Source organism: Haliaeetus albicilla, chromosome Z (assembly GCF_947461875.1).
Source record: "Haliaeetus albicilla chromosome Z, bHalAlb1.1, whole genome shotgun sequence".
NCBI lineage: Eukaryota > Metazoa > Chordata > Aves > Accipitriformes > Accipitridae > Haliaeetus > Haliaeetus albicilla.
In genome coordinates this window covers 27,556,380-27,584,118 of record NC_091516.1, presented here as the reverse complement: position 1 = coordinate 27,584,118, position 27,739 = coordinate 27,556,380, and the positions used below count along the sequence as shown (strand labels likewise).

Here is a 27,739-nt window from a genome sequence, read left to right as displayed (position 1 = left end):
ATCTTGTTCCTGTCATGAGAGTAAACGGGGCTTGAACAAGAACTTATACCAGGTTTCTGTTACTCTGTGTTGTGTTCTATTTACCTGACTTTGAATGGGAGAGCACCTTTATTAGGATTTATACATTCAGAGGCAGTACTCAGCAGTAAAACTTTTTGTGTTTACCACATCTGCCACTTTGTAACATTTAATTAAAGCTCATAGAAATTTAACCCAGAGAATTATTCCCAAAGCTTGTTTCTAAGAGTCTGATCCCTTCTAGATGTTGCTGGTGGATATTCAGCTTCTATGCTTGATGCCATCAGGAAAACTCTGATAGCATCTAATAGCCTTGAGATCAATAAGGTGAATGAAACAGGACTAACTCTTAAAGAAGCTTTTCAACTAGCCACTCTAGGAGGAAGCCAAGGTAAGAAGAAATTTCTTTAGGATGTACACAGAGCGCTACAACTCGTTTTGATATTATGTCTCCCTGTCTTTAAAAGGTGGCTGAATTCACAGATTTTTCTTGTGCCAGAGTGAAGTCTAAAATGGTATCTGCTGGGTAGAGATATGCATCAGTCTCTCGTACCTGTACTAGGCTCATCACAGAAGAGTGTTCGTATTGATGTTGAGAGTTTAATAGTAGAGTCTTAATGATTTTTCAGGGTTGTACATTTCCTTTGCAAAGATCCTCAGACTTCTTAATCATTAGTGCTTGTATGTTTATCACACCAATTGGAAAGTCTTTGTTTTCTCAGCAACCAACACTTAAGAGGAAAAGCTGTGCAATTACTGTGAAATCATGCATCCTGTTTGTCATCAGTTTCTAATTTTGTTTTTGCCTTTTGAGCTCTCAGTAAGGTCACTGTCTTTCCAGCAAATCAAAACATCATGCAAATCACTGCTCAGTCAGAAAAAAGCACAAAGTTTAAACAGGATATGCACCATGGTTGTTTAAATTGCAGTTGCATCTGCGGAATATAGTCATATAGTATAACAGTTATTATGGTTCACTGGCATGTTTCGTCGTGATCAGTATGCATGTACTGATTTCTACAGTTAGCAAGGTTTTAACAGAACTTGTATGAGAGCAACCGAACTTAGCAGAGAGCAAATCCACACATATGTAAAAATTTATTACTGTTCCAGTTAGCAAAAATGAGCTCACTACCTGCTAAAGAACTGGCTCCAAGTCTTTTTAGTGTAATATTTTTGTAGTTGTCAAAAAACACCTTGGGAACTATTAATAGAAGTTTGAAAGATGTAATGAAAATGTCATCAAACAGGTTTTCTCAGGACTATTTGAATTTCTGGAGGGTGTAATGGGGAAATAGAGAAGACAGAAAATGGGCAGGGGACAAAAAAGTAGAGATCTTTTCCCCACAATATATACTGTTCTCATAAAAGGTGAGAATAAATTAGGTGAGATACAGAAAGGAAAACTTATAAAAATCCTGAACTCATGTGGTTTCCCTTTCCAGCTACTCTTGCGCTTGTTTTATCTGGGTTTTTAGGTGTACTTAGTAATGTGTTTATTTTATATATTGATTTTGAGCTGTTTTACCCTTACTGAATCACTTTCACGGGTAGAAATTACTCGTACAACCTTCCAGCAGCCTGGACAAGTACAGTTGCGGAAATTTAAATGAGCGATTCTTTGTTGCAGTGATTTGCTTTGCTGAGACTCCTAAACACTTGTCACCCTCTTGTGTTTAATCTAAAAATTGCAGTCTGCTCACAAACCTGAAGGAATATGAGATCATTTTCGTTGAAACTGGTAGGTAGTCAAAATATTTCACCATTTGGAGGAGTTTCAACGTCTTTGAGGTATTGTGGAGTTCCAAACTTCACTGAAGGCTGAAGTTCCTGTGTTGGACAGGAGCAATCTGAAAACAGGTGAACAGGTTATTTGCAGATGTTTTCCCCTTTGATAACTTAGTTTAACTCCAGAGTATTAGAAAAGTTGATTTAATACGCAGATACTTTGTACAACTTAAAACTATCCTAAATCGCTTCCAAGGAGACACAAAGGCCTCTCTTCAGGTATTCCAAGCACTTGCAAGCACCCAGTCACTGAAGATGAAGTTACAGATTTTCAGTGCTTGTGGACCTGAGAACCAGAGGTTGTAATGAAGCTTTGAAATAACAAAGCTAAATAACAGACCACAAGACAAGCTATGAGACCTTCAGATCTAGCTATGATTTTTTTCCACACCATATTGTTCTTTGTTCCTGCTAATTACCCTTAGGTATCCTCTCTGCACACCTCTTTTATTATCATATTATTATACGTTACTATAGTAATAGGTCTATACAACCTGTCAAAGTTGCTTAAACTGTTTAAATGATTAAATCTAATACTGCCTTAACAAGGTGAGTATTATTATATGCTTTACTGTTTCTCTGACTTCATTTCATTCATTGCCCCTTTTGAAGCTTTAATGTTTTTGCAATGTAAATGATTGTTATTTCACTTTAAACAGTGGCCTATACATCAGTTCTGCAATGACACAAAATCAGTGGAGAACATTCAAAGAACAAAAATAAAAAGAGGGGTTCAAATTGTTTTTCAGGTTTCTTTTACCCTTAACAGATGCTCTTCAGAAATTCACAAAATATATGTGTTTTTACTGAGGAGTGGCTTAAGAACTCAGATGCTAACATACTCACTGTTGACTTTGCTTTAAGTTTTGCCTTGCAATCATCTAAATTCTTGTAGTTTTTGTTATGAACATCTCAAGTAAGTTGCCAGGTGCTTCCACATGGTGGAAAGAGGCTTGTGTTGAAGATCTGTTTGTGATCTTATTTTCTTCCTCAGCTCTAGGACTAGATGATGTGATTGGAAACTTTGAGGTCGGCAAAGAATTTGATGCACTGCTAATCAACACGAAGGCTTCAGACAGCCCTTTTGACTTGTTCTCTGCTGATAATTTTGAGGTAATCAGAACAGGATTAATGATCAAAAAAATTACCAGAAATGATGTGGGGAAGGTCTGTGATACAGCCAGAGTAAGTCTCTTGAGGTTATTCCAGTAGCAGGAGTCAGGTGTACTCCACCACTGCTGTCTTGTTTCAGCCCAAGAGGTTCTGTGGTTGTTTTTTTTGAGAATCTTGCTGTCCTCAGTGACAGTCTCATATCCCCATGAACAAAAATGCATGCAGCATTTATTAATGTATGTTTTATTAGCCCAAGCTGACAATTAGAGTTAGCTATTTGCAGTGATAAATGGCAGCCAAGAAAAAGCAATTCAGTTTTAGTTAACACTTTGAGTTCAAACTCAAAAATGGCAACCTGTTCCCAGATAGACTAGGTTGCCTTGACTGCACTGCTATTGTAAATTTAAGCAAGAACTCTAGACAGCTAATTTGAGTTGAAAGCATGGGTTTTATGCAAATATATATGCAATGTTTGCATTATGCAATGAGCACACCTTCTCATACAGAAACCTTTTATAATTAAAAAGGTAATGAACAACTTGAATTTACTTATGTGGCCAGACTGTCTATCACCATCTCTATTCTGAATGTCGCCATTTACTTAGAAATGTGGGCATAAATGGTGAGGTAATTGTTCCTTAATTTGTTTCAGCCACAATAATCTGGATTAGATTGAATTATTTAAGTTTTAAATCTTTTTCCTATTTCAAATATTCTGGAAAAAAATATTTTCCAGTTTAAGAAATCTAAACCTTTTTAGGTAAGTTAGCAGTTCTTAGGACTTTAAAAATGCTTACAATTTTGTCTTATTTTTCAATAAGTGAATCTGAGAACTCTAAAAAAGAGGGAGGGGAGGTATGGTGTTTTGGGCATATATTTGTCAAACTTGTGCAGTGTTTTCTTCCTATGGTATACAGCCTCCTTACTGAAAGTTATTTATGAGAAAACATGCAAATTAAGTTTTGATTTTACTGTTAGTAGGAATATTTGTGAGAACTATTTCTAGCAATTCTTTCAAGCTTCAAATAACTATGATCTGGGATATCAGATACTGTTTTCTGAATTTGGTTTTCTCCCATTTTTTATAGGACACTGTCCAGAAGTTCCTGTATCTAGGTATGTTCTGAGTCTCAGCCCATATAAAATTCTCTTGTTGTTTCATACATAAAAAATTCCCTAAATTAATGTGGAGGTTAATATTACATGTATTTACAAATAATTAAATATACATTTGTTTACAGTAATTAAATATATTTACATTGTATATAAACATTAATATGTCACCATTATTAATATTTATTTACATTAATCAAATATACATTTACTTACATTTATTAATTTTTATTTATAAATACTGAGTAAGAATGAAGTGGTTTGGCTTTTGTTCTTTGGGACGTAGTCAAATAGTCAGTTTAACATGATCAGATGCACCAAGTTTGTCAGATTTATTACCACACCTGTCTTTCTTTATCTACAATATGAGCTAAATCGTGTTTCACAGTAAAGTAACACTGACGTGCTAATCCCCAGTTCAGAAACAGTTCAGCTCAGAAGGACTTCTGCAGACCAGTTGCCATTGTCATTTTTTCACTCTCAAACAAAAAAGGCCTTTAAAACAAACAAAACCCCACTCAAACAATCCCACCCTGCTAAGAGAATAGATATTCTTTATAGGACATCGTCTGGACCTAGGGCTGTGCTGCCCATTATGTTGTTATGTAGCGGTAATGGGTGTTAGCTCTGGCCATGTTTGTGTCATTCTCTAATTAAGCTTTTGCCTTTTTGAGAAGCTGGCTGAGGCAAACCAGCTTTACTGCAGCCTGGTACCTGAGTTAGTTCAGATACTGTGCAACAATGTGTTTTCTGTACAGATATATAATATTTTCAGGCTTTGAATCTACTAAATATATAGAAATGACACCATGACACCACTGCAGCAGCTGAATGCTATGTTTATTTCTTCAAAAAAGCATGGGTAGTTTAAACATCCATTGATATTTGTGGTAGCCCTGACTATTTCTCTTCAAAGAAACTTTCTCAGTCCTAGGAAATGGTCACTGCAAATGATGTATTCCAAAACTGATTTTGTGGATTGCATAATTTTCATTAATTAAATCAGTGCATAGATTTATGTGCAAATCTCCGTTTTGACCATGTTATTTCAGGTGATGATCGGAATATTTCTGAAGTGTATGTGGCTGGAAAGCAAGTGGTTCCTTTTTCAAGTTCAGTATAAATCCGTTTCCCTTTCGCAAAATACTCTGCTGAACATTCTGCATCTGATTTGGAAAAGATTTCTTAAACACAGTGCCTGATCATCAGGAATGACACCTCATTTTTTGTTTAATGTTTTAAAACTTGCAAACATTAGAAATTTTGTTAGACCGTTCAAGAATTACTTTAACAAAATTGTCAGAGTTCTAGAGGAAATGGATATTCAAAATTTATCTGTAAAAATAGCATGTGTGCATTGATAGGGGATTTGGTAAATACCTTAATTAAAGAGGACGCCTGCTATTCCTTTTAATAATACTGTAGGAAGCATTACAAAGAGAAGTGAGACTCTCATTGTTTATAATGCCTCTGAATTTAAAAAAAAAACAGTGCTAGTAAATTGATTTTGCAGATAATTTGTATCATGGAAGAATGCAATTTCCATAATATTATCACCAAATATGGAAAAATCAGTGACCTTTTGGGGCATTTAGAACATTTTCCAGTTTTCTTTAGGAGCTTATTTTTTTAAAAGTAATTATTTCATTTAAACCATTTTTTTTTAAGATAAATTAGGTAAGAAGCGTGTATTTATAAATAAATAAGGGTCCTTATTATCAAAGAGTTCAGATTTGTCATTCATAGTTAGACAGAAAGAAACATGTTAAATTAGAAGCAGGCACTAAGATACCTGAGCAGGCTACTCAATGACAAACAAATGAAGAGGTTTTTCTGGACTAGAAGGAGTGCTTCGTCTAGTTCAGCCTCCTGCAGAACCTTTCCCAAGCTCATTTGCTCCTGACTGTTCAGACAGGACCATACGATGTCCCTTCTCCTTTCTGTAAGGGAAGTGAGTAGGTTTATAGAAACATCCAAGAGAAACAGGCTATTTGTGGCCTTTACCACCTTTTACTTGAGGTGGAAATCATCACTGGAAAAAGCAGCTCAGCTTTAACGTGCTCTTTTGCGTCTTTCAACGTGGCAACCATAATTCCAGCGCTGTACAATTCAAAGTAAAAAATGTGCCCTTTTTGTTTTGGAAATCTCTGTGATTTCCTTTCTTAAAAAGCGTATTTTCCTACTTTTTTTCAGAGACTTTTTCTCTTTTTTTTTTTTCGAGATTAGTCTGAGGAGGGGGTTGCTTCTTGTTTCTTTATTACGTTTTTGCAAAACAAAGGCTGTAAGCTTTAATTTCAGTGTCAATAGAGACAATATGGTATTGAGTTACTATAAACATGCGTTAAATATGGTTTTAAGGCCTGCTTCAAACTCCTTTGATTTCCTAAGCTTTGTTTCACACTCTCATTCCACTGCCTGGCAACATAAAGGCATAGGACTTCCCTCTGTTCACAAAACAAGGGGGGTCACTGCACCCAAGTCTCACTTTATGTCTACTTCTGAGAGAGCGCTTGGCCCAACGTCACTGATAACTTTCTGATTTTAAAAGCATTTTCAGAGTTCACATACCATTATGCTTACGCCTACGTGAGCCAGGATAGCGTCGAGTGGAAGTGTAAAAGCTTGCTTGGGCACTTAAAGCAGTACAGCCTTTTCAGTGTGGTTTTTTTTTTGCCAAAGCTGAGCAGCCCCACGGAACAGCGGTGGGGGGGTTTGGGGGGTACATGGGCTTGCAGACACCACCCGCGTGCAGCTGCGCGCTTGTGCATTGAGAGCCAGCTCAGGTGTCCTCGTCGCAGGGCTCTGACTGCGCTGTGCCCTGTGCTGGCGGAGGCACAGCCTTCCTACCCATCACGTTCAATGATTCCTAAGGCTTTAGGAGTCAAGATTTAAGGATAAGGTTTCCACATTCCATCAGGGTGGTTTCTTAACCATTTTGTTTTTCATGTGTCCCAGTCACCTACACAGTCGCACACTTGATTGGCAAATACAATCTTCAGCTTTTTAACTTGGTTTCCTGATTCAGGGAGCGTTTTTCCTCATGAATTTTGACATGAATTTAATTGACCAAATTTCATGTTCCAAAACCAAAGATCTGTGAGACACGTTTTAATCTCCCCAGTTACTGTTTGAAACTATTTTTAGGGAGTTTCATGGTTTTCAGCTTTGGCTCTCCTGCAGGAATGTTTTCTGGGGCGGAGAAAGATTACACAGCCTTGTGTACAATGTATGTTTGTACCCTACTTCGCTTCCAGAGCTATGAATTACATCAGTGCTTTTATTTCAGTTGTGGTCTTAACTGTCTCAGACTTCATTGTTCTCTCACTATTTTGTAGTGTTGTTAAGAATGGGATTCAGCATTTCTCCTTAAAAGATTTGCAGGGGAGAAGGGGTTGCTTATTTGCAGACTGGGAATACAGAAAAACTTCAGCAAGTTCAACACTATACCACTGGCCCAGTTACAAAGGGACTCCTTAGGATAACTGCTGCGAATGAGCTTTGTATCTGAATATTGGCTGTGTCATAAGCAGTTTGATTCTTGTTAAATTCAGACACAAGGTAGGAACTCAGCCTTTTGATTATAGCTTTACTAGTGTCTAGTACCCAGACACTACCCAGACTCAGAAATGGAGAATCCAATTTTTAAGAATCTCAGCTGGAGGAGGAGCTCTGCCTGCTGGTAGTGCCATGGGCTGACTGCAGCACCCTGCAATGCCCAAGACCAGGGGAAGCGAGGACCAAGATCGATAGCGTTACACTAAATGCTGAGGTGCTTCGGGGTAAAGGAAAGAAGCCTGAATTTGATATGAGAGGAAGGCAGTGGAGGAATTAATATAACAAAAAAACTGGGAGGTACCTTCAACAACAGTATCTTAAATAGAATTGAATGGATAAAGGCTGTAATGTCAGAAAAAAAGTCAAAGTGGTGTCCTCTGAGGTAGTCCCAAATGCTTGTTCAGTGGAAGACGGCTTGCGTGCAAAAATTTTAAGGTTTTAGGAGATACAGAAGATGTAGTAGCCAAATGTCTCTGAAGCAATTTTGGGAAAGTCACTGAGGATCCCACTGTGAAGTTTCGGCCCTTGGGACTCTCTGGCTGTATGTAGATTGCCAAGATACTTGGTGCAGTAAGGGAGGGTCAGTAGATGAAAGCAGTTACTGCCGAGACTTATACATCTACACTATATGCAGCTTAAGACTACATGTAGTCTCTTTCCTTGGACAGATGTCCGCACTGCATATGCAGTTTGAAGCAGGCCAAATAATTGGTTCAGACTCTTAGTGTCTCTTTTAGAGGCTGGAGTATATTTGGCATGCAGCTAGGCTCCAATGTAGTTTCCTCCAAAATAAACTTAATCCTTGTGTACCAAAACCACCCTGCAAACTGAACCAAGTTTCAGTAAGGGAGGATGATTAGCAATTCACTTCAGAACAGCACTACTGTCTCAGACCAAAATGCTAATGGAGGCTAGGACTTGGACTGTTCCCCCTCCATCCTCATTGTCACAGAACTTAGTAGCTGAAGACAAATTAAAGCAATTGTCCTTCCCTCCTCCCCCCCTAAAAAAAAAAAAAAAAAAAAAAAAAAAAAAAAAAAAAAAGTTAAAGTTAAAGTTAAGCAACCAGACACTAAGGGGAGATGAGTAAGTGGAAGAAAAGAAAGAAAGAAAGGGATAATTTTCAGTCAGTATAAATTGACACTGTGCTACTGACATAAGATAAAACCTCTGGGAAAATGTACACACAACTGTTTCCAGACGTCACTCCCCATTAGTTCTCTTGCGAGATTGTGGATGAGATCTTTGTTTCTTAATGTGTCTTTGTGTTCAATGTTAGTGCACCATTCAGACAAAGAAAAAAAAGGGTAGTTTGTAGAAAGCTTGCTTGTTGGGACAATATGCTTAATGTGTTCTATGTTCAGGTGAGCACTTACTTATAAATGGAATGTATTTGAATTACTGTTATATGTTGATCTCGTGTCACTTCAGGTTTTGGAAATTAATAAAATGCTAGTAAGTATTGCCTATGCATTACGCAGCATTATATGAATTAGTCATGTGTGGCAAGTGGAGTTCTGCACTTTAAGATGTTGCCTTGGCCTAATGTTTATATTTATTCTGTGTTTTTTGTGCAATCAGAAAGCTTTGTAGGGGAAAAAAATGTGTATTTGTTCACTGTACTGAACATTTTCAGTATTGTAAGTGCACTTCCTGTTAGAAAAGAAACGTTAAAATGACCCTGTTTAAAGTCTGTGCCTGATTATACACTCATGAATGAAAAAGTTATAATGGTTTTATGAAAGCTGACATGAGTAGTAATATTTTAATTTAAAAATATTTACAGAGAAATAGATTTTTTAAATTTTAATTGTGATTATGCAATGCAGATTAGCAAAAGATAATAATTCCTGCTAAATATCTACTGTTCTACTAAGCAAAAGAGACTGCAACTATTCTTGATTATACATTTAAAAATAAAATGAAAGTCCTGAAAAATAAAAGGCCCAAGTTCAAAGAATATCCCAGTTTTAAAAGGAAAAGGTATCAACAATATTGCTCAGAAAAGATGTTTAAAAATATTGTTTTAAGCATTTCCAGGAACAATCCAAAACAGATGATAAGGTGGACAGCTTTTAAAATACTGGGTTTGTATGAATAAACGGTGCTGCCTTACCTGCAGCCCTGTGTGTAGCAGTGGTCAACTCATCTCTAAAATGATAGTGTACAAGTAGAAGATTTTTTTTAAAAAAGCCAAGGAATTTTTAAAATTTGTGAAAGAGCTGGGGAAAAAACAAGGATTCGAGAAGAAATTTGAAAAGGGTGGTAGCAGAATACAAAACAATGCAAAGTAGAAAGAAGCTAAATCAGAGGACCTCATAAAAACAAGATGAAGTGTCAGTGAAGTTTTAGGTGGGAAACACTCAGAAGATACATTCTCTGTCAGTGTTCTTTTAAATCATGGACCTCATTCCTTCTGAAAGTCATTGAGGCCCAACAACTGAGCAGATTTCCAAATCAGTTACTTACATGCTTAATAATACAAGCCCAAATAATCGTAGCTAATCATAGCATAATTATATAACACTTTTCAACTCTTAACCTCTACTTCAAGATTTAAATCAAAATTACCTGTAACAACTCCAGAAGAAACCTGGTGCAAGGGCACGCTATGCTTTATCTCCACATGTCCTATGAAACATTTGGCATTGGCCAGGTCAGAGACTTAACTAGCCTGGTCCCAGGGAAGAATCTCTGCTCCTGCATGTCCCAAAGATCATCCCCTGTTGTGTGCCTGGTGGCGTGGTGGTGACTGAGCCCGACACAGGGAAGACAAGCATCTGGTGTGACTAGAGTAACTGAAGATGAGCTGTTTTAAAAATCAGATTGCTTTGAAGTTAAGCACACTGCAGAGAGCACAGCACGTTTTAAATTACACGGGCATATACCTAACAGTGAACTTGTAGGTACTAGGAACTTTGGCTTAAAGTTGGGGGATTGTTCTAGACCCTTGTATGTGCAACAACTTGTGCTTCTCTCAACAGAGGAGCCAGCAAATGACATCTGCAAGACTCTCTGTACAAAAACACAACAGCAATAAAAACAATTCTTGGGAAGCCAAAAGAACATCAACAACATCAACAACAATCTGTTGTGTAAAGTTGATAGAACTGTTAATTTTTCTTGAAAGGCTGAGCAGTGTTTCTGGAGTGTAGTTTCCAGGAAATGTCAGTGGAAATTCTTTCTTGGAAAATGCCTTGAATCGTAGTGTGCTCCAGCCAGTGAGGTCCCCTGTGGCTTCTGCAGAGGCAGTCACTTCTGTAGAAGTGCATGCAATAGTCATGCCTGGACTCACACTCCTTCCCCTGGTAAGGACTCTGAAGTGTGTATTCACTTTAATTCTGGTTTTAGTTTGCGGTTTCTCATACACTTGGTTTTAGTTTGAAAATAATTATGCTGAGTGAGTGGGTTGGGAGAAGGATAAGGCTAAAAAGCAATCTTACACCCACCTGGCTAACACTTAAATTCAAAATATTTGTCCCATCAGGTAGATGTCATTATGTTTGCACAGCTCATAGATGCAGTGATTTGGCTTAATGACTTGTCATGGTTTAAGCCCAGCCAGCAACTAGGCAACTCGCAGCCCCTCGCTCGCTCAACCTCCCTGCGCCCTGACCAATGGCATGAGGAGGAGAATCAGAAAAAATGTAAAACTCATGGGCTAAGATAAGAACAATTTAATAACGAAAGTAAATTAAAATGTAGTACTAACAACAGTATTAATAATATGGTAATAATAATTGCAATGAAAAGTAATATAATAAAATAATAAAAAAGCAAGAAAAGACAAGTGACACACAATGCAATTGCTCACCACCTGCTGACAGATGCCAGAGCAGTGATCCGCCCCTCCCAGCCAACTCCTCCCAGTTTATATACTGAGCATGACATTCTATGGTATGGAATATCCCTTTGGCTAGTTTGGATCAGCTCTCCTGGCTGTGCTCCCTCCCAGCTTCTTGTGCACCTGCTCACCAGCAGAGCATGGGGAACTGAGAGATCCTGAACTTAAGATAAGTGCTACTTAGCAACAACTAAAATGACAGTGTGTTATCAACATTATTCTCACACTAAATCCAAAATACCAGCTACTAAGAAGAAAATTATCTCTATCCCAGCTGAAACCAGGACACACTTGAGTTAGCTGGTAACAATTAAACCCAGCCAAGACCAGGATGTAAACTGTGAGCAGCTGGCAAAAACATAGAAAGTCCCCACAGGCTTTGCTCAGCCAAGTGCTCTTAGGTACATTTAGGTACAAAAACTCCCTGGAGATAAGCCTTCAGTAGAAGGGACCACTATCTATGACAACTGAAGGCTTTGATCTGCGTCCTATCTGTTCTTGTGGCTTCAGAGCTGGTTTGTGTGTTCCTTTAACAACTTTTGCTGATGAAGCTTTTAAAAAGCTGTTGCACATACTCCTTAGCTGAGGAAGTTTGCAGACCTTGCTTCAGGAACCTTGTTTCCCCAAAAAAGAGTTTGTATCTCACTGGAGTAAGCTTTTCTGATTCTGGTCCTTGGTTTTGTCTGCTTGTTGCCTGTTGTGCATAGGCTCTGGTTCTTTCGTTTGTGAAAAATGCCTAACTGCAGTTAATGTTGTTGAATTTATTCTTCCTGTTGTACTCGTGTAGTTTCAAGGAAAAGCAGTGTATTAGGAAAAATGGTATATGTGATTTCCACTGTTCTGCTTGGTTTTGATCATGCTAAATGGGAAGTCATGTACTGTTGAAACAAAATAAAGAGGCCTTGTGTTTACACCAAACCTCATCTCTTTCTGTGTTTGACTTTGGAGGAGAGAAAGGTGGCAAGCTGACTGATGAAGATTTACAGTGAAGACCATAATACACAGCAAAGTGTTGGAGGTGCACAGAACTTACCTGTTCCCTGGGGAACTTGGGCGCATGCATCATAGGGGTTTGCGAACTCTGCTTAGTATGCATAATGTTACTTTAGGGGATCTTCTTCCAGATTCAAAACTCTTACAGCTTTTTGTGTATCTTTATCACCAGATTTGTTGGCTTGATAAATCAAAGCCAGTGCTTCAGTAACCTTTTTATTATTTTGTGTCTAAGTAGACTATCCTGAAATGCTTTCTTCTTGTACTTGGCAGCAAGCATACAGAGTCACATTTCCTTTAATGTGTTTTCTTCTCTTTCTTACTTTTCAAAGCTCAGGCGTAGAAATGTCCCCAGTCTAGGAAGCTCTGAAATCCAAAAGAAGTGGATTTCCTTGAAAACAAACTACCATAGGAGAACCACTGAGGAATTGTATGCTGAAATTTTGAGAATTATGTGCAAGTTGTTACCAACTTATGCAAAATTGTGTGCACAAGATATAAAGCTGTTCTGTATTTTCATCAACCAACTTAGCAGCAGAAGTCATGCAAACTACAGAGAAAAGACAAGTGAAAGAAAACTTCTTCATAGACTACTGTTCTTGTTAGAAGGGCCCATTTAGGCTTTCAGCATAGGAATTCTGCTACTTAACATTTTCTTTTGGAAAATAGCAGTAAGAAATGCTTTTGTGACATTTTGCTAGAGTGGTATGTTGAGACTTACCTATTTAAAGTAGTATAAACTCCAGATGTGAGCACAGTTGTTATGGTATAGAGGGTTTGTGAGCCAGTTTCAAAATTTGAGAGCCTTTGGGTATGTTGTCAGTAAATCTCAGGCTACAATTACCTGTTTCACTACAATGAGTTGATGCAGGCACAGCGTGCGCAAGTGAGCACAGAATTTGCAGGCTTAAAAAAGCGCCATTGAATAATCATGAGCACGTTACCAGTGCAATTTTCATCAGTCTTCTCCTATGGCTATTAAAAAGAATACAATGACTGTTACTGGTTTGGGATCAGATACTGAATCATGTATAACTGAGCTTAATAGGTTTATAGTTCATGACTTAAGAGCATAGTTAAAATGCAAAATGAAGGTTGCTTGCCCTATGCTTGTACTCTGTAATTAGCTGTCTTTCTTCCAAAGTAATGAGTTTGTGACTGCATTCTTGCATTAATTTTGATTAAAACTGTCCTTTAGGAATTAACCTAAAAATATGGCCAGAAATGCCATGAAATCCAGATGAAATATGAGCAGTGCCTCTTCCTTTCATATTTTGTCCTAGAGGTACCATCTCAAAATATAAACGGTATTTTGCTTCTTAGAACCTGGAAGTATTAAAACATTAGCTAAAGTTTAATCTCAGCCCCCACTTAAACAAATCTCAACCTCCCAGCACAGTGGTGCAAGGTTCATAGCTGTCAGAAACCCAGCTCCTTTGATAATTCATACAGAATATCAGTTCCAGCTAGCTCTGGGCAGTGCTAATACTCGTTGTATTAACTTGATGTTGTAAAAATTGTTTCCTGAGCTTTTATTTTTGAGGAGGAGTCACCATTGTATTTTTATGGCTTGTGAAACAGCAAACAGATGTGCCAAACGGGAACATTGCTGTCTTGCAGCACCCACCAGCCAGCGCTGAGCAGTCCTCCCTCCCTACCCCGGCTGAGGGGCTGCATATGTTGGGGGCATTTCCAGCATTGTTATGTGAAGATCCACAAGCTCTGAGGGATAACTGAGGGAAAAGAGAAAGAGTTTGAACTGTATGCAGAAGGTGGTGTTACAGAAAGAGAGATTCCCAGATTTCTAGGCCTAAACCTATAAAGAAATGAACTGTTGCAATCCTCAGCTCTGACCTCTCCAGGCCCTGAGAGGGGGATGGATGAGGTACCCCATGAGGCCATGCCTTCATCACGTACCCACCTGTGGGGCTGAAAGTCTCAGCGAAAGCCAGGACACGCGCAGAGCAGGTTGGAGTGACTAGGGTTGGAGTTGTTCCAGGCACAGTAGGTAAGAGCAGCGTGACACTACGCACATGCTAAACGCTCACCATCTTGGCTTATTACGGGGGCTTGCTCCCTCAAGCGTGGTGCTCTGCTGAACTCCGCGCTAACAGTTTGGGAGGTTGCTTGGACACCCCATCGCTCAGCCAGCTTACATGAGCAGCCCAAACTCTCACCAGAGGCCTGTCGGAGAGCAGGGAGCTGAGCACAGTTTCCTGCCACTCCTGGGCTGGTGCCCCCATCACTAGGGCATCCTCTCCTCAATGCCATCTCGGACATCCTCACCTCAACACCATCTCAAACCTTCAAGAATAAAATGAAATTCAGATTGCTGTACTTGCACTTCCTCTGATACAAATGCCATCTCGAAGTGGTGCATGTGCACAGACAGCTCTCGGCTGCACTTCTGCCTGGTTTGGGAGCTGTTGCTATCCCGTAGCAGCTGCCACATCTGGCTGTAGGTGCTGATGTGGGACGAAGACAAGGTGAGGCAGTGTGAGGTGGAACATGGCATGAGCAACCTTCATAAACCCCTGCACTTCAGGTTTTTTTCTCTCTTTAAAAAGAACAGTGGTTGGTAATACTACCCCTGCTTTGTAAAACCCTTAGAGCTGTTGCAGGGGAAAAGGAAAGGGAAAGGGAAGGGAAAGGGAAAAGGAAGAAAATAAGAGAGAAAAAAGGAAAGCAAGAACAAAAGAAATAATGAAAAGAAGAGTGGGAGGAGAAAAAATGGAAGAAACAAGAATTTTTGTCCTGCTTTCCGCTGCTTTATTTCCAAGGCTGTGTCTTACAGAAGTGTTTTGGACCAGTGGAAGCAGCCCAGGGGTAGGGGCAGTGGGGACCAGGCTATGAGTGGAGGGTGGTATCTGCCGGCGCTGCTCTACCCCCGTCCCTGCACAGCCTCTCTGCCTCTTCTTCTGGAGCATGTTTCCTCAAGGCTGGGCTGCCAGGGCATCTACAGTCTTCCTAGCCCCCTGGTGAGCCACAGCCCTCTGATAATGCCCCCTCACAGTATCACATGCCATCACCTTTTGTGAGTATCTCTGCACTTTCAAAGTACAGTGCATCACGTAGAGAAGCAGTTGCTTGCAAGCACCATGCAGCCATTGCCCTACACACTTACTACCATTTCACGCTTTTGACTCCAGTGACCTATAAACCTTCCATTAAAAAAGTCTGACCCATACATATAGTTGGAGTAGCAGCTGAAATCCAGGGTAGAGAAAGGTACAAGAGTCTTAGGTGCTGCACTGTCTGACAGTTGCAGTACTTCTTTGAACGGTCCTCCAGCCTTCTTGCAGCGTTGAGATCAGTGCTGGAGAAGAGGACACAACCTGCCCAAAGGAACACTCACTTCCTTGGTGTTGAGGCCATGAAAATCACACTTAAATTAAAATCACTACAACAACAACAACAACAAAAAAAACAGTAATGTGGACCCTCTAGGATCTGTGGAGTTACCTGATGGTTATTGCCCAAAGAACAGATGCTACACAGGCTGCAGTGCTGAAGGCTGCAGCCTGTGAAAACATGAAACGTGCTGAACCCACGGGTGTGTGAGTCACCAGCACCTTCATACGTGTGTGGCTGCAGGATGTGTGCCAGGCTTTGTGGTTGTGCTCCCCTACAGGACATGTAGCAGTAGGCTCTGGTGTGCTTGTGCTTGGAGCTGACACCCTTTTAGATTTTCTAGGTCTTTCCTGCAAAAATGTGATTTAATTTAAAGTGCCTGGAATTGGCTTGCTAACCTTTTCCCACAATGGTAGATGCTGCTGGATGAGAAAAAAGTAGATGCTATTTTAATATGATGGAAAAAGAAGCACACAGTAAAAGCTGCGGAATGGGAGAAGGAATGGTAAAGCCCATTTCTATCTTTCTGCTTCCTCCTCTTCCCCACCTGTACACGTCATAAGTGCAGTTCACCTTTAATGCAGCCTCATGGAATCTTATTCTAGATTATTTTTTCCCTTGGAAGACTGCTTAATGATGGCCTATGAGCTCAAGCAATTTCTTTACAGGGTCACAGCAGTGCCAGGCCAATAGCGATAACTCCCTCCCAAATTAGTCCTTTCCAGAAAAGTTAATGTAGTGGATTTCTAAGAGGAAAACCAAGAGTGAACTTTGATGCAAGCTGCTAAGAGCACGGAAATCAACCAGCTAGAAAATCTCCTTTGAAGAGATGTTGCTGGTGGGCTGGCGCCTGCCCAGCTGCTAGCGCCACGGGCTGGCAGCCCCCCTGCTGCATCTGCCTCTCCGAGGCTGGTGAGAGGACCTCAGCGTCATGGCCCAGGTAACAACAGTCTGCTCTCTGCATGGAATGGACTGCTTTCTTCCTCTGTAAAGGGGAAGCTTAAGGAAGAAAACCAAACCCAGTACAAACGCTAGTTTTCCTCATGGGAGGAAAGGTCAGCCAGCTCTTCTAGTCCTTTTATTCAGTGCAACTGTGGTCTCCAAGAAGGGCTATTTTTATAGTAATATTCCAGCATTTTTGCTCCCTTTTAACCCCAGACAAGAAAGATAAAGTCATACAGGAAGAATGGATTACAACAGAATTTATTTTTATATGCTTTTAGGAGCAATTTTGATTCCTGCTTGAGTAAAAGCATCTGTTGCTAATGCTGGCAGGGGTGGCTTTTGTTTCTAGCCAGGATGGTAAACTGTAATGAGAGATGCAAGTATCCAGGCACAAATGACTGTGCAGAAAGAGTGAGACACACTATCAGTACAGTAAAAAAAAAACCACAGGAAAGTAAATGGTGTTACCTCTTTATTACATCACCTCATTAGACTGATGGGTGATTTCAGGTATGGAGGCCACGAAGGCAGCATGTAAACCACTGTGACAGCGTGGTCCAGGGCACCCTTCCTGCTCCTCGCCTGGGCACCGGCTGGGCTTGGGGTCACCTGAAATGATGCTGGGGATTTGCAGAGGGAGCACCCTCTGGGGAGACAGACAGCACTGCAGAAATTGATCAGTTCCCCACCAAACACGTGACCACCTACCCCTGGTTACCCTAAACACAAACAGCAAAGATGTGAAACGATTATTCCTCGAAGCTCAGCTTTTCCCTGCAAAAAGAGCCAGGAGACTGCCCTGCTTGCGACATTCAACATAGAGCTGCTTGTAAAATTTGATGTGAAACATTTTCTGATGGAAAAATGTGTTTTGACAAAAGTGTTGTTTCCAATATTTCATCAGTTCCAGTGGAATTTAACCATCATTTAGGTAACATGTTCTTTGTAGGAATTTTTGCAACTGGCAAGATGTATCCAGCATGGGCTTCAAGTGAAATAGTTCATATCTCTGAACAGCCAAGTGAGGTAAGTGCTCAGCTGAGAGATCACAGGAGCAGTGGTTTTCTGTATCCCTGTGTCAGTCTGGAATCATTTTTCTGGAATGCTGAAAAACAGCTGCTCCTCTAATTAGTTCATGAAGTGTCACTTCTAGGGTATCCACGAAATCCAGCTTAGGCTGTCAGCAGCAGAAAGTTGCTTCAAGCTAATGGTTGTTTAGTGGCCTCTGCTAACCGAAATGCAATTGAACAAAAAGAAAAAATACAAAAAGAAAAAGAAGAAAGTAAGAAAAATTTCACCCATTGCAAATAGAATTGATTTTCTCCTGGCAAATGTTACCTGTAAATCCTCCTGGGCATTTGTGGGACTGGTGTGGGACTAGTGTGGAACTAACTAGGCATCAAAGTGGCTTGAACAACTCTCGCTCCTACAAAATACCTCTTCTGTGAATCCACAAAGGACTGTCACACTGATGACCCTGGCCCTTCCATCTTCAGATCAAAAAACCCCCACCTCTTTCTCATTTATTTAAAATAGTCAATTTGGAAAAAACTACAGCAAAGGGGAGTGGGCTCAGGAACCCCAGAACTGTTGACAGTGTTGCATTCTTCATGTGGAGCACAGGTATGTCCTCAATGGCACACCAGCCACTGCTCACTGCATCCATCCTCCTGCAGGGATAACTGTGCTCTTCCTTACGCAAGGATGTAAAAGGGACCGAGCTGGGTTTACCTAGCACAACTGACTTCTAGTAAGGTTGATAAACATGGGCGTGCAGGAGGACAGCAGGACACAGCATGAGCCATCCTTCATAGCCTTCCCCACTTTCAGCCAACAAGTCAAAGAGGTTTAAAGCCAACTTTGCAGCAGGGACATTTGGCTTAGCTCCTTAGTTTGCCTAATCACTGTCTGAAACATTTAGTTTTGCTTTCTGTAACACCCAGTGACTGTGAGTCGTACCTGTTCATTATATGTTGGGTAGCACAATAATTTCTTCTGTTTGTTTTAAACTGGCTGCTTAAACACATCCCTGCTTCCTAGACTGCAAGCTATAGTGAATAATATAGTGTCACCTTTTCCACTAGCATCACTGTGCTTAAAATCAGTTTCAAGGAAAAGTAGGAATGTTTTGTGCTTTTTATCATTTTGGCTTGGATTTATCAAAAGCATGTTTTCATGTATTTATTTTGCAATTTGGGTCGACAGAGAAAGTTTAGGGCTGGACAGCAAATTACACATGAAGTAGATTGGGCTGGTTTCACAGAAAGCATGGAATAACAGCCAGTCCTACCTATACCCCAAACAAAACAGACCATTTCGTAGACCTGGAAGCAGCAGAACATTTTGTACATGTTGTGCAAAGGCCAAACAGCTTGGGATTAACCATTGAAATGTCTAGTGTCTCTGTGCCAAAGCTGATAGACATGCTAAGTTGGGCACTGCTGAAGGACGGCGTCAGATTCAGCATTGGCCAGATTTCAGAAAAAAAAATGTACAGCTAACATCCTTATCGTGGTCTAAGGCTGATTAACAATATCAAGTGTCCACAGTTTCTTTCTCCCTGTACAAATGTGGTGTGTGGGATGAGAGCTGCTATGAAGAAGAGAGCAGTAACTGCATGCCAGGGCATAGAAAGAGGGGAGAGAGGCAAGAGGACGATATTTCTCTTCCTCTCCACTGGCTCCTACTTACATAAAACCTAATACTTAAAAGAGATCCTTTCCAACAGAAAAGAAGTACAATAAGAACATGGTTATTTTACCCTCCTGATAAGAACACGAGAGAAACAGGCAGCCTAGTTGGCAGTGGAGTCACCCTTCACAACTCCTTCCACAGATGTTTTGTGAGTTCCTGCTGATATACAGTCTGTAAGCACTACAAAAACTTTATGTTCTGGGACAAGTTTAAAAATCTGCATCAAAATACAGACATACTTGAGCTTCGACTCCACCGAATTCAAAGTTAAAATAGCTTGACTGCAAACAGATGCACAAAGTGCAAAATATCCCTTTGAATCATTATTCATACTCACTTCTGTTATTCACATAAGCACTCAGAACAATTATATTTTGTTTTCTAAATTGTCCTCCAAGTACAATTATGTAAACAATAAGATAGTGTGGTGACAAATGTGGGATGTACGGATGAAATGCATGATATTAGTATATAGCAAGGACAAGCTTTTGTAACTTGTTTTCGAAACCCAAGATTACCATGCAACCCAAACATTCTCATAGAAGCAAAGACCGTGAAGATTTCAGCTGGCCTTCTTTTGTAGAAGAAGGTTACAAGACCAAGGTCCTAGACATTACCAAGAATATTTGTAATGTTACCAAGGACTTTGTAATAACCACAACAGTCCTTTAATAAGACTTACTCATCCTTTTACACTAGAGGGTAAGAAAATCATCATGGCCCAGTTGCTGCTTCAGTCTTCAGCAAAGCCTAGGAGAGACCAGCTGGGCACTGCTGCTTCTCTGCCAAGAGAGGGGATATAATAATGTGCATCTCCCTTGGCCTCAAGGATTCACCCGCCAGCTCTGCCCCTCTCTGGAGAAAAGAAAGCCACCGCTGACTGCTTGAAAAGGTGTAAGCAACCTGCTCTGATAGGCAGTGAAATATTACATCATATTGCTCCCCTCTGTAGTGTTTGTGCTACATTGTGAGAGTTAAACCTTTCTGCAGGCATAATTTTACCAACTCCTTCCAGCTTCAACAGCATGAGAAGATGCTTATAAAGGGGACTTTTGCCTGTTCAGCAAGGAACACTGCACCCTAGTTACTAATATGGCCTAAATAACTGCTTTGGGTCGTTCTGTTATTTAGAGAAGTGTTCTGGAGTGTTAATTGTATATGTGATATCAGTGCTAAATGCACTGAACTGTCTTTTGCATTTGCTGAGATGGTGACTCACTAAGTAAGTTCACTAAATCTCTACATGTTTAACTCCAAAATATGGGGGCTGAGCTAACGGATTTCAAAGCAGTATTTAACAAGCCTATTCCTCTGCTGCCCACACAAATGCGTACTAATAATCAGACAAAATTAAGTATGAGAAAGATTCGTGTGGCGTCTCTCACGGGCATAAATAGCTTCCATGCTCCCCTCTGCATTTCCCTTGGATCATTTACTGCGCAGAGGGTGATCAACTTTAGTGGCCTTTTCAATACTAAAATAAGGTGAACATGACACCAGAGGTTAAAATATTTGTACACTGGACTTTGAGACTCCTATTTTAACACTTTATCGTATCATCATAAAAATAGAAAAAATGCTCTTATTTATTGTTGCTTGCATGTCAGATCACTTAACATGACATAAAATTCCTGGTTGCAAAATTCCATAAAATGATAAAACAGACTGGAAAAAAACCCTACTCCCCCCCTTCCCTGACAAGAAATAATTTCCTTTGCATTTTCCTTTATTTTTTTTTGTGGTGTTCCTCTCAGAGTTTGCATGGGCAGCCAGGAAAACCTTTGTTGTAAAATCTCACAAGTCAGGTCAGATATGGGCAAAAACCATGCAGAGGCTCTATGAAGGACATTCGCATATTGCAGAAATTCTATCTTCATTGCCTTTAAAGGAAGAACATCATTTTGAAAAACAAAAAAGGGACCAGAGACACAACACTCCCTGGCTGGAGCGATCCACGTGGCAGCTTGCAAGGCTTTGTGTGGGCTTTGGCGGCATGTTTATGCCTTGCCTCTGAGCGCAGGTAAAAGCGAGGTCAGCATCCCCTGGGGAAATTCAATCTTCCTTGGCACTTGCAGTGAGTGTGGGTGTTATGAGACTGCTTGTGCTGGGGCAACGCTGGTGGAGGGGATGCTGTCCCGCCACCATGCAGGGTCAGGTCCTTCTGGCTGACTTCAAGCATTTTCTCCATCTTTTAGTCACTTGCCCCAAGACCCTGTGGACCAGCAAAGGCAGTAAGTGCTTGCTCCCTTCGCAGTGCACCTGGCAGGGGCTGAGTTGGTCTAGGCAGGGCCTTGTAGCTGACCCATGCACCTCTGAAATTCCACATCCAGCATCACAGTGGTGGTGTGTCATAGACAGCCCCTGAGGCGCCGTGAATAACTCTGCCCTTTGGATAGCATTTTGGGCTACTTGAAGTCCCTCTGAGCTCTGGTGCTCAGCAGGATACGGTCAAAGCGGCCTGATTTCATGGTGCTGGAGCTTGGCACTATCAGCGCAGACAAAATAAACAAGCCTGTCCAAAATATTTACTTGGCCCTGAAACCTTGTTCTGGGACTCACTGTTACGCCTGATGATTTCTTCAACTAAACAAATGGGGTAGATCTGTCCTTAGTCTGTAGCCTTGGGAAAGGGGAACCTTAAGGTGCCAGTTAGTTTCTTCTATTTTTGTTTCCTTCTAAATGCAATTTTCTTATATTGAAATTCCTTGTCAAGACAGAGGGGGGAGGAAAAAAAAAAGGCTATCATTCAGATGCTGAGTCACTGAAGGGAGAGGCTTGCCACGGCTGGAGGAGGCATTGCCAGGAGAGGACGGGCTGGGGGTGGCACCGCCGCGGGTACGGCTAGGACCACAGCCCTGCCAGCCAGCGTGGGACTGCTGGAGGGGCATGGGCAGCCTGAACCGGGCCGTGGGGAGGCATAGCAGCTGGGACTCCTGCTTGCGTGGGGACGTCAGTGTCAGGGCTGTCCTGGCCATCCTTTCCCGCAGATTTTGTGAAGTGCCAAGACCTACCCAGCAATCATTTTTGGACGTGTCAGCAGGGAGCTGAGGCACGGGGAAGACTGTGGTTAGCCACAGCTTATTTCAAGCTGAATCAGCCTCCTGAGCAGTGTTGTGTTACTAGCTTTGTGGGCTGAGAATGGCCCTTTCCTTGAAACAGGAAACAAAAAAGCTGTACACTATGCTCGCGGCTGTAACCCTAGATACACAAAAGGTTTTAAAAAGATAAAAGCATGACCCTGATCTCTGAAAGACACAAGGCTTCACTTCTCTACACACAGCACTTGGACAACTTGGGTGGAAGAGTGAAAGGCAGGGATTTTCAGATCCAGCTCTCATCTAGAACAGAGCTGCATACCGACGAGGTGTGTTTGAACAACAGACTTTAAGAAAACCACAATGACCAGGTTTGGGAGAACACATGGATTTTATACAATCCCTTTGCCTGTACTCCACCTAACTAAATTGTATTTGGTTAAAAAAAATAAACAGAAGTCAGCAACTTAACTGATGCTAGTAAAACATGCCCTGAAAAAAGGCATAGTTGGTAGAAAAAAAGTGGAAGGTACCCTGGCTGCTTAGGACTTGTAGTCAATAGTGACATTTTTGTGTCAGCTTTTTTAAAAATAGCCCTCTATTTGTAGCCCAAAATGGCATACTACTTATACGCAGAAGCAGGCTGTGCATATATTAACTTTCTTTCTCCTGTACTAATAAGCCCTGCAAAGATATGTTCTTGCCCATAACCTTTTACCGTGGTTAGTTAAAAAATACCACCACCCCCCAGCAGCTTTTCAAATTATGTGAACTGTTTTAAGAAAATCACAGACGTGTTTCCTTCAGACTGTAAAACTGCTACCAGGAAGAGAGGGGGATGGAATGAAAGAGGAAAGCAAAGGCCAGCCGAAGCTGCTTGCAGGAGTTAGTTACGGAGTAAGGGTGTTTCTGAGGTCGGTGAGCAGAAGTGTAACAGAGTACGGGTATTCTTGCCTATTGCTGCTTTTATTGTTTGGTGTGGGTGTGACACCGTTGCTTCCTGAGCTGAAGTGCTAGCAACTGAAGATTTTTAATAGCCTGCTCGAGGACAAAGTGTGGTGGTGGGTGGATTTTAGCCTCCATAGAAGCATACTGAAGTACATGGATATTTTGGGGCAGTGTTTGCTGTAAGGTAAAAATAGGAACCATTACCTCTAGTCTTCATTTGTTTTTGCCAGCTAGCACAACACAATGGAGGTGTGGCTTGTGTAGTGCCTGCTCAGGCCCCAGCCGAAGGGCTGCTACATCTCCCCTGGTCCTCCCTGCCCTCCAGGAGGGGAGAAGCTCTTGCCACCCCAGAGCGTGGGGGAAGCAGGGATGTGGTAGAGGCACCCTGGAAGAAGCAAGGACAGCTGGGTCTGGAACCTGGCACTGTCACTGCCACTTCTGCTTTACACAGCCAGGGGCAGCTTAGGACACGGATGATGTGCTCCTCTCGCTGCAGCATGGGTTTGGTCTGCACTTGGGGCATCCCTAGATGTTGTACTTCTGCTTCTGGCAGCGTAACTCACTCACCCTCTCTGTGATCTGTGGTCTTGCTCTTTAAAGTGTGGCTTTTTAACTTGGATCACTTGCATGAAAACAAATCAGGAAGCAATTGCATATGGTGGGGTGGAGGGTGTGAAAAACTAGGGCTGTAGGAGAGTCAAGCAGCTGGTGGCAGTAGGCTGGTAATGTGGCTCAGCTGGAGCCAAGACCACAGAGCTGTGTCCTTGCTGACCCCCTTCCACGCTTTGTCCTTGCCTCTGTGCATTGGGGACAGCAACCTTTACCCACCATCATGAAGGGCTCTGGGAAACAAAGAGCAAGAGGACTGTAAAAGTCCTAATGTTATTATTCACTGATGTAACCTTTGGTCTCCAGCAGCTATTTGCAGATGACTGTTAAATGCCTCTATTTACTGAAGGCTGGTTGACACTGAGAAATGACTCTGTGCTGACCTGTGATTCACCCTCAACAGATGACAGACCGTTAAACACAACAAACTCTGCTTACGTGAAATGCTGAGTAAATTAACTTGTACCTCAAGGCCATTTCCTAACATAATATGATTTCCAAACTCTGGCTTAGAAAATGTTGCTGAGGAGCCAGTGAACTATTCCCACTGTTGGTCCTTTATTTATTGCCAGGTGCTTACATGTAAGAGACTAAATTACTAGTATCAGCAAAAATATCACCTTAAATCAAACGTAAACCCATTTCTGCAACCTGCAGGTTAAGGGCTTGGACTCAGCTAGCAAACCTTGAAGCCACAATGGCAAATGCCAGACTTTGCAGCACTTCTACATGCTAGAAGCTACCAGCCAATTTGTCTCACCACTGAGACTGAAACTGCAATTCCTCAGCAGCCCCTGCAAATCTGTGTGTGGTGGTCTCACCTCTTCTGACTGTCCCTGCCCCCTCCTTGTGCTAAATCTGGTACTTGGTGAACTCTCCATGAGCTGTGGCAGTGACTGAACTGGCAGCAAAACATCCAAGTCTTTGGTCCTACAAGGTCAGTCACAAGGTGATCTTCCAGAAATACACAAATCCGTATGGATATTATCCATGAGATGAGTCCAGTGTAGCCATCAAAGGAACCAGCTCAGTCTCACTCTGAAGACTATAACCAGAATGAAAGGGATCAAGATTTTTCCAGGGTCATAAACCTACTTTCCCCTCATAAATCCCATGCTACTTAAAATACAACTAAGGAAAATCTACTTTAGCCTAATCCTGTTTAAACCTAGTCTGACCTGGTCTCCCAGAAGCATTATCAAAGTCAAATGGTCCTGTGCACTAACTGTTTCACAGGCTCCCTTGGGAACTCAGGACATACTCATCATGTGCCCAACTTCTCACTGACCTACTAAAGTAAACTTCAATCAAATTTACAGTAAAAATGCACTCTGCTCAAGGAAAATCCTCATCAGCAAATGAGGCAGGTTGGATGGGTTTTAAACAATATAAATGTGAATGTACATTATGGTAAAGAGTAGATAAACAGGAATGAGGAACAGTGAATTAAATTGCTTTTCTTTTCCTCAGATCTGGGCTGTAAAATGACCAAGATTGTAAGTGAAGATTCACAGTGGGACTTCATCCTGTCTCGCTATATTGCAAAATCACCAATCAGGCAAAAATATTAGAGAGGGGCACTGTAGGTCTCCAAAGATGAAAGGTCTGAGCTGTAGGGAGCATTTCTCCACCTACATGTTTGCTGTGCAGTAGCTCAGCAAACACCTTGTACTTCTAACACCCCTCTCACAAAAGAATACATCAACAAGGTGATGAACATCACCAACAAAATGGTTTCAGAAAACAAAATACATTAACTATGTGTAAAGACCACTGTCGATGAAATCTGAAAATAAAATCAACCAATAAAGAGAAGCCCAAATACACGTCTCTACATATGCCTGGCTAACATTTAATGACACCTTTCAGACACTGGATAAAGGGACTGAGATACCTATGGCTGCAGTGGGAAAATTAAGCTGAAAGAGTGGAAAAGTTCTGCTTTGAGCAGGGTCCCATACTGAACCGTGGCTTCAGTTTATCCTTTAGGTCATGTTGCCTCCATTTAAATTGATTTCATTATTGTATCATCAGAAGGAGCTGTAGGAAGAACCTGAAAATACATGAACCAGGAAGAGCAGGTTAAAAGTGACTTACCATCAACAGCACTCAGCCCTATCAAAACAACCTCAAAAACCAAACAAAACTCCCGAAAAAAGCATTTTAAAACTGTTGATTTTTCCCTAATAGCAAACCAAATCATGGTGAGGCTGGCTGGCTGAGGGTATGGAGGAGTGTAAGAAAACAATTCAGGTGCAGCTACATTTTAAAGTAGCTTAGCAAGTAAAGCGGTGGGCAGCTAAGGTGTCTTGAGTCCAGTTAGGTAAGTAAATTTGGCTATTACACAGTCAGTGACTCTAACTCTTTCCTTGGATTTAAACATTTTTCATGAGCAACACAGCCTTGGTGGTTCACTTAGCAAACACGGCCCTGATCTATGATTAGGGAAGGTCATCTTATGCTGGTACTCAGGCTGGTCTTATACAGAGATGGTTACTTCCTAACTACAGTATATGACATTGCAAATATCAGGCTTGTGTTCGGTTAAATCCTTTAAGATATGGAATGTTAACTGGAAGAAAAATGAAAAAGATTAAGGCACTGTATATTTTATATATAAAATTCTCTGATACACACACAAGCCCCTATACATATTTTAAAAATATAATACATGCACAACAACTGAAAAAGCAAACAAAGTAAGAACCTGCTCCACAGTCACAGTAATGTAATTTAGAAATGTTGTCACCTGTGTATGGATTAAAAATAGCATCACCCTGCAATGGTAGTCATTTAGCATTACAGGCATTGCAACAGGAACTTGGAAGCAGGAGGGAGGCTCTGGAAATGCCATTGCTTGGCACGGGCCATGGGTAACCGCACTGTGAAATGCCTGCAGAAAGGGAGGCGCTTCACCCTACAACCCTCTCAGGTGCCCATACGGTCAGTTAAGTACAAGACTTAACCTGCCTGGGTCAGGACTTATTACACAACAGTCTACCCTTCATGCTTGTACTCAAGTGTGAGAGTAGATATAATTATCCTATGTATTTTTCTTTTTCTCTCTATAATGAATAAACCTCAGCTTGTGACAACCAGGCTTATTGCTACTTGGGAATGAATGCTGTGAGCTGGTTGTTGATACAGGGAGAAAAAAGCTAGGACTACAAGGAGGTTTAGTGAAGATACAGCTATCTTACTTAAAGGGCTTGAGCCAAAGTAACATTCACATGAGAAACCCAACTTCCAACATTGCTATGATACTGACCACAAGCTTACAGGAGAGAAACATCCACTGAAATGAAATGGGCATTATTAAAAAAAAAAAAAAAGTGTCATCTACATCTTACTATCTAGTACAAAAGGCAAGAGTGAGACACATCTTCAGAAAGCTGTGACTCTAGTCATTTCAATAATCAACACTTTTTTTTAAAAATGGTACAGCTTTGTATCTACACAAATAAACAGTCAAGCTACAGTGTTTTGGGTTGCCATTGTAGGTGATGATTCTTGCATTTATTTCAGTACTGCCATCTTTAACAGTTTTACACTTCTATTTTCATTTCATTTAAATCACAGGCTGCTGATACTCTGCTATTTTGCATCCCACAAGATGCCAAGACTTGCTTCTTCCACTGAATTCAATTTTTTAGGAGTCAGAAATCTGGTCCTTGGTTCTGTTTTGTGCTGATGTGCCCTTTCAAGCAGAAATGGTCTCTGTATTTAATTCAAT

The 27,739-nt window shown here is 41.0% G+C and overlaps 1 protein-coding gene and 1 long non-coding RNA gene across 3 annotated transcripts in view; both read left to right on the top strand.

Annotated features, from left to right (window-relative positions):
- The window catches only part of GDA (guanine deaminase), a 36,097-nt gene extending 23,748 nt beyond the window's left edge, over nt 1-12,349 (top strand). Inside the window, exons 11-14 of one of the 2 annotated variants that reach the window (XM_069776681.1) lie at nt 263-409; nt 2,801-2,919; nt 4,008-4,035; nt 5,085-12,349. In XM_069776681.1, the coding sequence (XP_069632782.1) occupies nt 263-409; nt 2,801-2,919; nt 4,008-4,035; nt 5,085-5,155 (365 nt within the window). In that variant the 3' untranslated portion in view covers nt 5,156-12,349. The remainder of the gene's footprint in view (nt 1-262; nt 410-2,800; nt 2,920-4,007; nt 4,036-5,084) is intronic. The other variant, XM_069776682.1, reaches the window with a different exon arrangement.
- Nucleotides 12,350-19,946: 7,597 nt separating this feature from the next.
- Nucleotides 19,947-25,972, top strand: LOC138683890 (uncharacterized). The gene is made up of 4 exons (XR_011323378.1): nt 19,947-20,308; nt 21,303-21,434; nt 24,664-24,943; nt 25,477-25,972. It is a non-coding gene; the product is annotated as an uncharacterized lncRNA (long non-coding RNA).
- Nucleotides 25,973-27,739: the final 1,767 nt, after the last annotated feature.